This window comes from Aspergillus saccharolyticus (genome assembly GCF_003184585.1).
Source record: "Aspergillus saccharolyticus JOP 1030-1 unplaced genomic scaffold BP01scaffold_16, whole genome shotgun sequence".
Classification (NCBI taxonomy): Eukaryota; Fungi; Ascomycota; class Eurotiomycetes; order Eurotiales; family Aspergillaceae; genus Aspergillus; species Aspergillus saccharolyticus.
The window spans coordinates 505377-518399 of record NW_020290626.1 but is presented as its reverse complement, the minus strand read 5'-3'; the positions used below and the strand labels follow the sequence as shown (position 1 = coordinate 518399).

Here is a 13023-nt window from a genome sequence, read left to right as displayed (position 1 = left end):
TCACGAGACTTAGCGGCTTTTACCGGTGCCCAAGCATCCACCAATCACAGAGAAGACTTCTTCCCGTGGCTTCCCCATTGTTTGTCCGCTTTGGCAACTCAACCTCGACCTCTTCCTGCCCTGTTTCCCCATCGTTTCCCTTTCCCTTCCCTTCTCCCCTCGTCACCTCATTCTCTGCCGTCCATTACCTCCCACCACCAAGACCTTCTACTCCTCCACTCACCTTTTCCATTCACAATGTCTGCTCCTGCTGCTTTCTCCGACATTGCCAAGGCGGCCAACGATGTACGCTGTCCTCATCAGTCGTTCTGAAATTTAACACTCTGGACGACAGGAGTTCCAGGAAGGGATTTTCGTGCTAATAACCAGCGCAATAGCTCCTTAACAAGGACTTCTACCACGCCAGTGCCGGTAAGTTTACCACTACCTTCCGCGCTCCTTCGATGACGCGGTCAACCTTTGCTGGCGCGCACTCCTGCTGACACTATCCAGCCAGCCTTGAGGTCAAGTCCAAGGCCCCCAATGGCGTCACCTTCAACGTGAAGGGCAAGTCTGCCCACGAGGGTCCCATTGCTGGCTCCGTAAGTGTGACTCGGATTACCATGAAGCGCATTGCTTGGATGCTAACCACCATCCTTTCAATAGCTCGAGGCCAAGTACGTCGACAAGCCTACTGGTAAAGGCCCCAAATCGCGCAGAATTTCACGCGAACATCCCTTGCGCAAACCTCCCGACCCTCCACCTCAAAAAGTGCCCGAGCACAGGCTCATGCTCATGTTCGCGTGTGGCTATGTCCCGTCCGAGCACCTCTTCATCCAAGTCATGTCAAAGATTTCCCAGCATGCGGTAGTGCTAATGTTCCGTCCTCGTTCAGGCCTCACCCTTACCCAGGCATGGACCACTGCCAACGCCCTCGACACCAAGCTCGAGCTCGACAACAACATCGCCAAGGGCCTCAAGGCTGAGATCCTCACCCAATACCAGCCCGCCAAGCAGTCCAAGGGCGCTAAGCTCAACCTCCACTTCAAGCAGCCCAATCTCCACGCCCGTGCCTTCTTCGACCTCCTCAACGGTCCCTCCGCCAACTTCGACGCTGTTCTCGGCCACGAGGGCTTCCTTGTTGGTGCTGAGGGTGGCTACGATGTCCAGAAGGCTGCCATCACCAAGTACTCTGCTGCCGTCGGCTACAGCGTTCCCCAGTACTCTGCTGCCATCACCGCTGGCAACAACCTGACCGTTTTCTCTGCTAGCTACTACCACCGCGTTAACGAGCAGGTTGAGGCTGGTGCCAAGGCCACCTGGGACTCCAAGACCGGTAACTCCGTCGGCCTCGAGGTCGCCAGCAAGTACCGCCTTGACCCCTCTTCCTTCGCTAAGGTATGTGTCTGATTTGCCTGTCAAGCGTGACAAGGTCTAACTTGTTCGAACACAATTATAGGCCAAGATCAACGACCGTGGTGTTGCCGCTCTGGCCTACAACGTTCTCCTCCGCCCTGGTGTCACTCTTGGCCTTGGTGCTTCTTTTGATACCCAGAACCTGAACCAGGCTGCCCACAAGGTTGGCGCCAGCTTCACCTTTGAGGCTTAGATGAGCTACCATAGTCAGCATCTGTCCCCAGCCAGCGTCTAGTGCATACGACTTTTAGCCAGGTACATTGATTTGGAAGCTATTCGAGAGTAGAAACTTGATTGTCTTCTTCTGGTCTCTGGATGGGCTGTTGGGTTGCGCAGGGTTGGTCTTGTGTGTGGATGTGAGTGTTATGGATGTCTAGTTAATAATCATGTATCGTACCTATCGACGATAAGTGTATATCAAGTCTACAATTCCCTTTGTTCATTAATGTACATGCTTCAAGATATCATTTAATCCAGCCTGCTGAATGGTACCCATCCCAACATAGATACTGTAACCGCCGAACTCCGAGACCATGTCAATCTATCTGGCCGAACCCTTCCAATGCCAACCGAGCTCAACAGGGTCACGTACTCAAAAACAGATACCAGGACCAACCTGTAAAGACACAAGTGTTCATGAAATCAACTGATCCTTTTGTTTTCTCGCTTTTTCACCCGGCCATTGAACAAATCCCGCCACTGTTGCCGCCCCAGCCAAGATCCCACACACGGCGGCAAATCGCATGGCGGCCGCCCAGGGGCTCCCAAGGTACTGATTATTCAGGGCAGCGTGCGTGGCTCGCTCTTTCCGCTCTTTCCGTCGCATATCCTCGGCGGTCTGAGTTTTGTAGTGGCCCCGCGCATTGAAATGATGAACCGTGTTCCTATCGATAAAAGAAGTCGGATCGTCGTCACTTTTCGGGTTGGTGTTCTGGCCAGCAGCACTACCACCACCTCCACTCTTAGCAGACCCCGGCCCCGGGTTCGTCCTCCCCGTGCGCCCATACCCGCCATTTGCGTAGAAACTCGGCGGCGGGCCTCTAAACGTCCCACGGCGGTTACTCAACCCACTGGCGGGTCGGGAGCCGGCGTAGGATGCCCCCTTCGTGTGGAGGTTCGCGCCGTGACTGCTGTAGCTGCCCATGGGGTGCTGGCCGGCGGTTGCGGTGGAATGGGTGTTCTGGTACTGAGCGTAGATGCCATGGTCGCGGTCATAGGCGGCGCGTTTGTTCGGGTGGCTGAGGACGTTGTAGGCGGAGGAGATGCGGGCGAAGCGGGAGGAGGCGGTGGGGTCATCACGGTTGCGGTCGGGATGGTGGCGCATAGAAAGGGTGTAGAATTTCCTGTGTTTGACGACGGAGGAGGGGTGAAGGTCAGTTCGTCTGATTCGTGCCGTGTGAGAGAAAAAGGGGGATCTGGGAGCAGAAAGGTAGCGTGAGGATAGACGTACTTTTTGATTTCGCCCTGGGAGGCGGTTATTGGGACGTCGAGGACCTCGTAGTAGTTTGGTTCGCGGGCGGACGCGAGATCGCGGGATTTGGTTGAGAAGAAAGTAGTTTGTGTTTTTGAGAAGATATGTCTTGGTGGAGGTGGGGACGAGCGCGAATGAGTGTGGAACGTGTGTATGTCAGTCAATGTCAGAGCTGGACCTGGGCGAAGATGAGGAGGATTAGAGCATTGACGTTTAGTGGCGGAGGCAATGGAATAGGATGCAGTCCTCAGGCAGGGGAGTGACATTTCCCGAAGCTATAGCTGAGAACCTATAATATTGGTGGTGTGAGTTACAAATATCTGGCAAGCAAGACCAATCAAGGACAGTGAGGATTCGAGAATGAGAAGAAACAGTAGGGGTAGGAGGTGGTTGAGGAACGAAAATCCGTCGTTCTACGGAGGCGGGCCTGCGTCATCGGGTGGCTTATCTGATCGAGGCTAGATCAGCCTGATCAGGTATACTATGTGTAATAAGTTAGTACGAAGTACTCCATAGTAAAAAACTACTCCGTCCTATGGTAAGGCTGGGCTCAAGCACACACGACCGGGTTCTCTTCTCTGCGTCAGGGCTGGCGCTACTGCACGGCTGCTAGGATGCTATATTTCAATTGAGCTAAAGCTTGGATCCCGATCTTTATGGACTTCGCTGCGCGGGAGTGTAGGAAGACCTCTGCTAAACCTGAGGGAAATCTTAGTTTGCTGATGGTTTCAGACTCCGTACTCTAAATAGTATCATTAAGCATGATGGCGAATAGTGTCTCAATATGTTTCCTCGTTGCTGGGAGTGGATGACTGCGATGTCCAGCACTTAACTGGGAATTAGTCTCCATTGACTACTCAAGATATTTCTGAGCTGCTTATTTATGTCTTTGCGCTGGAACTACTCGATCATCGCACATTGCATTCCCAGTGTCAGTGTTCCTAGTTTCACTGATCATGTGTAGAAACTGATAATTATGGCTCATTCGCCAATTGGTGTTGTCGCCGAATCGCATTCAATCTTCGGTCTTGGCACCGACCGTCTTTTCCCCGTCGCCTCCGCCGGACTTCCATTTCCCCTCCTTTTTTCTATCCTTTCTTTTCACTCATACCATACCCGGTTTCTCTCCAGCTTTTTCAACATGGCTGCCCAGGCTAGTGAAAAGCTGCAGAAGCTCGACCGTAAGTGACGTGCCCACTTATTCCTGGTCCCTGGCCCCTTGGTTCGACATGTGACTGATAAGATTTCCCGCGCCATTAGTCAACGGTCAGAGCGGCGATGCAAAGGTCGACGCTCCCGCCGCTGGTCAGGCTGGAACCGGAGATGCGGAGGATGATTCCGACGACGATGAAGTAGAGGATAACGCTGGCGTTGAAGGTGCAGCCAATGGAGGTATGACCTGCATGCTTATTCACAGACTACATACACCACGATTCAGGATTAACATGGCGTTTCTCGATTGCAGCCGCCAAGAAAAAGAAGAAGCGCAAGTCCAAGAAGAAGAAGAAGGGCGGTCCCAAGGTCCAGAGCTCTCCTCCGCGCGTCCCGATCTCGACCTTGTTCCCGAACAGCCAGTTTCCCGAAGGAGAAATCGTTGAGTATCAAAATGAAAACTCTTACCGGACTACCAACGAGGAGAAGCGTTATCTCGACCGCATGAACAATGACTTCCTGCAGGAGTACCGTCAGGGCGCTGAGGTGCACCGCCAGGTCCGTCAATATGCACAGAAGAACATCAAGCCCGGCCAGACCTTGACAGAAATCGCTGAGGGTATTGAGGACGCTGTCCGTGCTCTTACTGGCCACCAGGGCTTGGAGGAGGGTGACAACCTTAAGGGTGGTATGGGTTTCCCCTGTGGTTTGAGTATCAACCACTGTGCCGCCCACTACACGCCCAATGCAGGCAACAAGATGGTTTTGCAACAGGGCGATGTCATGAAGGTCGATTTCGGAGCCCACATCAACGGACGCATTGTTGATAGTGCCTTTACCGTTGCCTTCGATCCTGTCTATGACCCTCTATTGGCTGCCGTCAAGGACGCCACCAACACTGGTATCCGGGTATGGTTTCCGTATATACATTTTTCCTTGTCCACCATGAACTAATCGGCTGTGGAAACTTCAGGAAGCTGGTATTGATGTCCGCATGAGCGATATTGGTGCAGCCATCCAGGAAGTCATGGAGAGTTACGAGTGCGAAATCAACGGAACTGTGCACCCCGTTAAATGCATTCGAAACCTGAACGGTCACAACATTGACCAGCACATCATCCACGGTGGAAAGAGTGTTCCCATCGTGAAGGGCGGAGATCAGACCAAGATGGAGGAGGGTGAAGTCTTCGCCATCGAGACCTTCGGTAGTACCGGAAAGGGCTATGTGCACGAGGATGTGAGTGCTGAGTGTTCAGGTCAATCCATTCGCTTACTGACGGCCTATGCTTAGATGGAAACCTCCCATTATGCGCTGGTTCCGAACGCTACTCCGGTGCCTTTACGTCTCTCTTCCGCAAAGAATCTGTTGAACGTTATCAACAAAAATTTTGGAACTCTTCCCTTCTGCCGTCGATATCTCGACCGGTTGGGTCAAGACAAGTATCTCCTTGGGGTAGGCGCAGAGCAGCTTCCATGTAGGCCTCGTGCTAACAAAGATCTACAGTTGAACAACCTGGTGCAGTCAGGCATTGTACAGGACTACCCTCCCCTCTGCGATATCAAGGGCTCTTATACTGCCCAGTACGAACACGTATGTCTCCGGTTCAGTATTTATCGACTCTATTTCCCGCACGCTAACCTTATCATAGACCATTGTTCTCAGACCTACCGTAAAGGAGGTAATTAGTCGTGGAGACGACTATTAAAGAAATGCAGGTTTGCACGCCTACAAGTCTGGGAGAGCATGCAACATACTTGCTCAATCTAGCATTGATAAGATTCTCAGAACAGGATTTTGTAGGAGAAAAAAATGAACAGCATCGGCATTTTTAGGGTCACGATTGGCCCATCTTCACTCAATTGAGCGCTGTATTTGTTAAACAAAATGAATCAAACCATACTGTAGTCAACATGCGGGTAGCCCCACGTGGAAAGCGTGTGCTCCGAGCCTCTCAGCTTCCTGCTTAATCAGATCACTTTTGTTTCCACCTTGCCCTCTCGCCTCATCTCCTTACTTCCTTGTCTATTCTTCTTATCCATGGCGTCGACTTGCCATTAGACCAGCCTTTCATTCCACCGTCAATTGTTGCTCTCTTCAGTATGTCCTCCTCCGTTATTGAAGCTGCCGCCGCAGCTGGAACTTCGCCGCATCTCCGCGTGTCTGCGATCAAGAGTCAGGATGCCCAGAACATAACACAAGGCGACCAGCTCTCCGCCAGAATCGCCCCTCCGGAGAAATCTGCCGTTGAGGACCATTTTTTCTGGACTTACACGGAGGAGCCTCATCGATCCAGGCGCCTGGCTATTATCAAAGCTCATCCGGAGGTGCGTCGTACCTATTCCCACGGCCTCAACCGTGTCTTCTATCCCCGTCGACCAGTCCATCATTAACAGCTCTCGATCCTTTGTAGGTAACCAAGCTCTGTGGACCAGAGCCCCTGACCAAATATGTCGTTCTGGGTGTCGTCTTTCTTCAGATCCTTTGCGCCTACCTCCTCCGCAATACCTCCATGCTGTCCTGGAAATTTCTCGCAACCGCATACGTAATTGGGGCCACTTCAAACCAAAACCTCTTCCTTGCAATTCATGAGATCTCCCACAACCTTGCCTTCCGGTCCGCCATGGCCAACCGACTACTGGCCATATTTGCCAACCTTCCAATTGGCTTGCCCTACAGTGCCGCCTTCCGGGTATGTCGCTACAAAGAAATCTCGCACGCTCAAGCGCTCGCTGCGGAGACGTGGCGACCCACTGCAGAAATGCTGACTCCATCCTGGACCACATAGCCTTACCACCTCACCCATCATAAGTCTCTCGGTGTGAGCGGGCTGGATACCGACCTCCCTACCGCCGTCGAAGCCTTCTTCCTTGATTCGCTCCTAGGCAAGGCATTCTTTTGCACATTCCAAATCTTTTTCTATGCCGTCCGGCCTATGTTCATCTATAGCCCTCCCTTCACACACATCCACCTTCTGAACCTCGCTGTCCAGCTCTCCTTCGACTATTCTCTCATTCAATTCTGCGGTGGTTCAATCCAGCCCGTCCTCTACCTTCTCATGAGCTCGTTTCTCGCTGGCTCCCTCCACCCTTGCGCCGGCCACTTCATCGCGGAACATTACTTCTTCTCTCAGGTTTCACACGGTACCGAGTCTCTTCAAGAGCTTAAGAACAGTAAAGAGGACCCCGCCAAACTGGTTCCGCATCCGCTCGACTCTCTTCCCCCGCCTGAAACTTACTCCTATTATGGGCCCCTAAACTTCTTTACATACAATGTCGGACTGCACAATGAGCACCATGATTTCCCCGCTATACCCTGGACCAGGCTTCATGAACTCCATCGCATCGCCAAAGAGTTCTATGAGCCACTACCCTGCCACCATAGCTGGGTGTGGGTGATCTGGACCTTCATCCTGGATAAGAACGTCGGCATGTGGTGTCGCGTCAAGAGAGCACAGGGCGGTCGTCTTGTGGGTGGAGGCGGCAATGGTCGTGGTGGAGAGGGAATTTCGGCTTCCTCGTCGGCTGGTCCGCAGGAACCCGAAAATGGGTGGAAGGAAAGCGAGATCCAAAACTGATTTGCTCGCATTATCGACCTCATTACGTTACTGTATACGGTGTTTTTTGATTGACGACCCCACATCCAGCCTTGGGAAGTGTACTACTATCCAGATACTATGCTTGCAACTAGACACGACATATATCTTTCGCCCGGTCTTCAGTTTTGAGTTCCTCCTTCTATCACAGACTGGTTTGCGCGGCTCCGAGTTATGTAACCGAACAAGATGGAGATTCGCAATGTTTGATTGGTAGCCCGATCGTCATCTAGCCAGAATATATTGATGAACCGTCTAAAAAGCCATCCGCAGTTGAGGAATGAGTTCATTATCATGGGACTAGCAGCTATTGGAACAATACCGGAGACAGTATGAGAAAAATGGGGGCTGACTCCCAGCATGGGTTTATGGACATTAGTGGTGTATCATCATCGTAAATAGTTCATTGGGTTTCACTGCCTGAATGAAGAAGGGGCGTGAAGACCGTCTAGAACAAGTTCTTGCTCATCGAACAAGATCCGGACACAATGACAAGGGACGAGAAGAAAAGCATTGTTGTTGCATTGAGTCGAAGGCGACAAAATCAAGAACCAACAAACTCAGATTCAGGATGGCTTCCGACATGACAGCGCGTGAAGTATGTGGTACTGGACTGTCCCACTGTGGAATATGTCATCAGTGTCTAGGCTTCACGAAGCATAGCTTGATTTCCCCACGACATTAGATGATGGAACATCGGGTTTCCATGTCTGAACATGTCTGACTGGAACGAAAATTCTGCCTCCATTTACATCGTATCATCAAATGTGGAGTGGACAATTAACAAGTTAAGGACAAGACAAAAGGGTGATCAAATCGCAGAAAGCGGCAAGGAAACCGGGCCGAATAAGTACGACCATGGAGAATAAAGGGCCGTCAAACAGAAAAGAAAAATAAAGCACCGTACCACTGCTGTTGCTGTTGATGTAGTAGAGCAAGGGAATTGACCGAAGGGGATACAGTTGGTGTGTAAAGAAATATAATGAGAAAAAAGGGTCACAGGAAAGGGAAATCAAAAGAGTGGTCACAAGGTGGGATTGAATCAAGACGATCAAAAGAAAAAGTACGCGATCAAGAAGCTTAGCAGGCATAGACCAGCCACCATCTGCACAGGCACACCAGCCTCCACGGACTGTGGTTGCTGTTGCGCCAATGACGCAGGCGCCTTCTCGACTTCGGCTCCGATCTTTCGCTGTCTCAAACCCTGGTCTGCCAACTTCTCCTTCAATGCTGAGATTTGCGAGTTGGCTTCGGACAATTGGGCTCTCAAATCTTCGCTAGTTTCAACGGGTGACTTTGACGACGTGGCCGAGCTTCCGATAGTCTGAGGGCTAGAAACCTCCCGCATGGTCTTGTCGCTGAAATCTGGCGGTGGGATGGGTGACGTGTCATTGGCGCTCTTCGTAAGCGCAGCAGCCGGAGTCTGGTAGTTGGGGTTCGGAGAAGTGTAGGAAGGAGGCTCTTCATCCGGTACATTCTGTGAAAAGTAATCAGTCACCGGAATGAGGAATGAGGAAAGTAAGGGGCTGAAATGACAACTTACGCCAGTCGGCTCGACTCCTTGTTCCTCGGCTGGGGTATCCTCGGCGGCCAGCCAGTTCACACGAATTTTGCGCTCTTGGAGTGCTGTCTTGGGGGCCTTCTCAAACTATCAAATACCGTTAGGTAACGCTCCGCACTGGACTTGACGGCCCGGGTGAAATGTGCAAGACTAACAATCGAGGTAACATTCGCGAACTCCATATCACGAGTGACCGCGACAGTCTGAACGAGGAACTTGTCCTTGCACTTGGCATCGAGCGCAGGCTCCTCCTTCATGGCCTGCAACAGAACTATTTGACTGGTCAGAGGTCAAGCCGAGCATATGAAGGCAGTGAAAACCCCCGAGAGACTGACCTTGCACATCGACATGTTTGCCAGGGTCTATCCGGCCCGAGTTGGGACGTACACAGTAGCTTGTCTCAGTCAGTTGTAATTCGAACTTCTCGGTTACTCAGGGGTGCTGAGCAGCAGTGGCCACGTACTGCTTAGGGGCGGTGGTTTTGACCTAGTGTACGGGAGCTTGTTAGATGCCTTGCTCAAATCATCTACCATGTCTGCTTCTTACACGTACCTTAAACACAACAGGCTCCGCACTTTCGTTCTTCAAATGTAACATCTGGCACACCTCACGGTTGAAGGGGCCTGGAACTGGTGAGCGGGGTGATCCATCGGCTGTATAGATGCTCGACCAGAGGAAAGGGAAGATCGCTCACGCTGAAAGCCCAGCTCCGGGGGATCGAGAATGATAGACATAGCGAATGCGCGGTGCAGAGGTAGTCGACCGGGAAGGAAGAGGGCGTGCGGATAAAGGGTGGTGTAGGTACCAAGGAACGGCTCGGGAGTCTTAGAGAGCGCTAGAGGCTCAAAGAGAATCAGCAGGGTCAAAGGTTTGACAGCAGCGTAGAGAGACAGTGGGGAACGCTACCTGACAAAATCAAGAGAAGAATAGATAGCTGAACAAGATGGCCACAGAGAGGAACCTCGAGCCAACCGCAGACGAATATATGTTTAGGCGCAATTGGAATCGGGAGGGGGAGAAGATAGGAAGAAGAGACGGAGACATGAATAATGATGGAATGAGTTGGACTCCGGCGTCGCGACTGCTGGTTGGGCCGGGGTTAGCTGACTCAGCACGACCATGGGAGTTCAGGTCAGGTGATGTCATCAGGGCGGTTTGACATGTTGTTTCAGGCAATCGTGGCCATTATTTGACAAGTACCTGCATTCCTGGGCAGAGAGATGGTGACGAAGGTACAGTACAGTCGTACTTGAACATGGTGCTGAGATGGTTGCTGCTTGCTCATGGCCGTTGCGATCGGACATTTTTGAGAGATCTACCGGCTCCATCAGTTATCGGACACGCCTGTCTGGATCCATACTCCATAACTATGGATTATTCCGTAGATTTGGGATCCACAGCCCAGTGACGTCTAAAAATACTTCTCTACTGATTGACATTCTCCTCACAGTATGGACATGAGTATTCCCAAGTCACAACTCCTCGATTATCCACCAGAGGTCACCAATGTCTTTACATGCTTCATTGACCTCTCATGGTCTCGTAAAGAACAATCCAGACCTCTGCAAGCCACGGGACCTTTACCTTAGTTCGTCAGTCATGATCTCTGGAATGCGCGGTCTCACTTCGCTACCTTTATGGCTCCAAGGGCTTCGTAAATCTCAAAGGGCAGGTGGTCTCATGATGACAATCTGTTATGCACACCGATGTTTTGAGTCTGTCAGGAAGCATCACCATTGGTCTCGGGCGACTCACCGCTACGCTACACGTCGAGCAGAAAGAACACTCGACGAAGGTAACTACCATCGGCAACAACGTGTACAGTACTTACGCGGCTCAGGCGCAGCTGGTGCGAAGGAGCTTCACGCTCCTGTTATGCAGATTCATGAGGTAAAGCTGTGTGAGATGAATACAGAAAAGGCAAAACAAAGGAGCCTAAGGCCTCAGCTTGACACAAGGGGATGGATCTGTGATCTACTGAGTAAGGCGATAATTATGGTCATTACTGTAACTACCTAGTAGTTAACTAACTAGTTAGTTCGTGGTAACTGCTGAATAATTGATGAGACTTTGTCTGTGTACACCGTACTTGAGGCAAACGATCCTAGAAGGTTGACCGTCAGCGTATGGACCCCCTTGTAAGCTCAAATAGTATGAGACTCTCTCTTCACGGCTCAACTCTATGTGTCAATCTCATGGCTGCTGCGAAGACTTGCGGATGCATCGAGAGGCCCAGACCGTTGGGGTGCAAGAGGAACCCAAGCTTAGCTGGCGGGTCATCCCGCGCTTGATTGATTGTTCCTCCGCTCCGCTCGCGAGCTTTGTCGATACGTCACCCGCTGCCTGTGCTCCATGTTGACCTTTCCAGCCTCATCCACTCCACCATCGAACCACTCACCATAACTCTAACTACTGAATTAGAAAGGCGGTGCTACATACCAGTCGGTCACTTTTCTCACCCTACACGCTCCAGCTTCGGCTTCGTTACCTCGCTTCTGGGTCCGCCCACTTGTTTGATCTCAGATCGATCGCTTAATTGAGCAATCATTGCTCCTACCGTGCGCAACAATGGCGTCCTCCGACCTAGATCAGCTCATCGAGATGGGCTTTGATAAGGAACGAGCACAGCTGGCGGTAGCCAAAGGCAACGGAAGTACGGTTCTTCTCTAGTCTTTGCGATCGCTGAATACTGACGTTCTTCCTTTTTCACAAACGCAGTACAAGGGGCTTTAGAGTGGCTCGAGCGGAACCAGGACAAATCGCTCGATGAGATAAAGGAAGAAAATGAGGCTGAGGGTCCTGCAAATGCGCCTGATGAAGAGGCTCGTAGTCTGGTCTGCAATGAGTGTGGCAAGAAGTTCCGGGGCCACGCCCAAGCTGAATTTCACGCATCCAAATCTCAACATACCGACTTCTCTGAGTCGACAGAGGAGATCGCGCCACTGACCGATGAGCAAAGACAAGCCAGGCTTCAGGAGCTGAGGGAGAAACTTGCCGCCAAGCGGGCGGTGCAATCTGAGCAGGACAAGGTTGATCAGAAGAGGAATGAGGTACGCTAACTACCGTTGCAGCTGACTACTTGTACCATACTCACTCACCATATCACCAGGAAATCCGGAGGAAAGCCAACAAAGATTCACAAGATGTCAAGGAGGAGCTGGAGAGGAAACAGAGATTGAAGGAAGCGGAGCAAAAGAAGAAGGATAAGCTGGCAGATATTGAAGCGAAACAGCGGGTCAAGGCTAGGATCGAAGCGGACAAGCAAGAGCGACGACTCCGAGCCGAGCGAGAGAAAGCCGAGCGAGCTGGCGTAGCGCCTCCTGCACAAGCAGTCCCAGTCCCAGCGGCGACGACATCTGGCCCGGTAGCCTCGAAGCCTGCATCAGCTTATACGGAGACCCGTCTGCGGTTCCAAACGCCCAAGGGCAACGTCATGAAGACTCTCCCAGTAACCACCACCCTATTCGAAGTTGCCGCAGCCCTCAAGCAGGAAGACGGCATTGAAGTGCAGAGCTTCGTCCAGAACTTTCCTCGGAAAGTATTCAATGCGGAATTCTTTGGTGAATCCTTGAAGGATTTGGGGCTTATACCGAGCGCGAGTCTTGTGATTCAGTGAACTCGATTGTTGTTATACTGGTTTAACCTTGCCTACCCTCTATGATTTTCTATAGAAAGTACATTGAAGGAGATAGCGACAACAATCAAGATATTAATAAGAGCAAAGGGACAGGACTACGGTTGCATTGGAGATACGGAGGTACAAGAGTTGAAGGTTGCCTGATTCCGCCTGCCTTCATCGATAATTGACTCATTTTTCCTCGCTTAAGTCCACGTCGATGACATTAAGGGTC

At 51.5% G+C, this 13023-nt stretch overlaps 5 protein-coding genes across 5 annotated transcripts; 3 read left to right on the top strand and 2 right to left on the bottom strand.

The window, feature by feature from the left end:
- The first annotated feature begins 182 nt into the window (after positions 1 to 182).
- On the top strand, positions 183 to 1853 carry BP01DRAFT_416149 (porin). The gene is made up of 5 exons (XM_025579184.1): positions 183 to 285; positions 378 to 411; positions 493 to 581; positions 646 to 1377; positions 1439 to 1853. Exons 1-5 carry the CDS (start codon positions 238 to 240, stop codon positions 1586 to 1588), a joined length of 1053 nt encoding a protein of 350 aa, XP_025431158.1. The 5' UTR covers positions 183 to 237; the 3' UTR covers positions 1589 to 1853.
- Positions 1827 to 3242, bottom strand: BP01DRAFT_319917 (DnaJ domain protein). The gene is made up of 2 exons (XM_025572678.1): positions 2846 to 3242; positions 1827 to 2738 (listed from the first exon to the last, which is right to left on the bottom strand). The coding sequence occupies exons 1-2, from the start codon at positions 3130 to 3132 to the stop codon at positions 2030 to 2032; spliced, it is 996 nt and encodes a 331-aa protein (XP_025431157.1). The 5' UTR covers positions 3133 to 3242; the 3' UTR covers positions 1827 to 2029.
- Positions 3243 to 3960: 718 nt separating this feature from the next.
- BP01DRAFT_423704 (methionine aminopeptidase) lies at positions 3961 to 7865 on the top strand. Its single transcript, XM_025579637.1, has 11 exons — positions 3961 to 4047; positions 4127 to 4258; positions 4332 to 4927; positions 4992 to 5255; positions 5310 to 5471; positions 5523 to 5609; positions 5668 to 5697; positions 5735 to 5815; positions 6083 to 6343; positions 6430 to 6708; positions 6805 to 7865. Exons 1-11 carry the CDS (start codon positions 4008 to 4010, stop codon positions 7591 to 7593), a joined length of 2721 nt encoding a protein of 906 aa, XP_025431156.1. The 5' UTR covers positions 3961 to 4007; the 3' UTR covers positions 7594 to 7865.
- A 797-nt stretch (positions 7866 to 8662) lies between these two features.
- On the bottom strand, positions 8663 to 9906 carry BP01DRAFT_296897 (putative integral ER membrane protein Scs2; the record flags this gene model as incomplete). Its single annotated transcript, XM_025571861.1, has 7 exons — positions 8663 to 9088; positions 9155 to 9259; positions 9328 to 9443; positions 9508 to 9566; positions 9636 to 9658; positions 9725 to 9795; positions 9867 to 9906. 7 exons carry the CDS (start codon positions 9904 to 9906, stop codon positions 8663 to 8665), a joined length of 840 nt encoding a protein of 279 aa, XP_025431155.1.
- A 1596-nt stretch (positions 9907 to 11502) lies between these two features.
- BP01DRAFT_357119 (uncharacterized protein) lies at positions 11503 to 12896 on the top strand. Its single transcript, XM_025575119.1, has 3 exons — positions 11503 to 11825; positions 11891 to 12222; positions 12282 to 12896. The coding sequence occupies exons 1-3, from the start codon at positions 11741 to 11743 to the stop codon at positions 12786 to 12788; spliced, it is 924 nt and encodes a 307-aa protein (XP_025431154.1). The 5' UTR covers positions 11503 to 11740; the 3' UTR covers positions 12789 to 12896.
- Positions 12897 to 13023: the final 127 nt, after the last annotated feature.

Coding starts and splice junctions, on each gene's coding strand:
- BP01DRAFT_416149 (XM_025579184.1), top strand. CDS start 238: ATGTCTGCTCCTGCTGCTTTCTCCGACATTGCCAAGGCGGCCAACGAT. Junction 582..645: donor AGGGTCCCATTGCTGGCTCC/GTAAGTGTGACT, acceptor TCCTTTCAATAG/CTCGAGGCCAAGTACGTCGA. Junction 1,378..1,438: donor ACCCCTCTTCCTTCGCTAAG/GTATGTGTCTGA, acceptor ACACAATTATAG/GCCAAGATCAACGACCGTGG.
- BP01DRAFT_319917 (XM_025572678.1), bottom strand. CDS start 3,132: ATGTCACTCCCCTGCCTGAGGACTGCATCCTATTCCATTGCCTCCGCC. Junction 2,739..2,845: donor TCCCAGGGCGAAATCAAAAA/GTACGTCTATCC, acceptor CGTCAAACACAG/GAAATTCTACACCCTTTCTA.
- BP01DRAFT_423704 (XM_025579637.1), top strand. CDS start 4,008: ATGGCTGCCCAGGCTAGTGAAAAGCTGCAGAAGCTCGACC. Junction 4,259..4,331: donor TGAAGGTGCAGCCAATGGAG/GTATGACCTGCA, acceptor TCTCGATTGCAG/CCGCCAAGAAAAAGAAGAAG. Junction 5,256..5,309: donor AGGGCTATGTGCACGAGGAT/GTGAGTGCTGAG, acceptor GCCTATGCTTAG/ATGGAAACCTCCCATTATGC.
- BP01DRAFT_357119 (XM_025575119.1), top strand. CDS start 11,741: ATGGCGTCCTCCGACCTAGATCAGCTCATCGAGATGGGCTTTGATAAG. Junction 11,826..11,890: donor GGTAGCCAAAGGCAACGGAA/GTACGGTTCTTC, acceptor TCACAAACGCAG/TACAAGGGGCTTTAGAGTGG. Junction 12,223..12,281: donor TTGATCAGAAGAGGAATGAG/GTACGCTAACTA, acceptor CCATATCACCAG/GAAATCCGGAGGAAAGCCAA.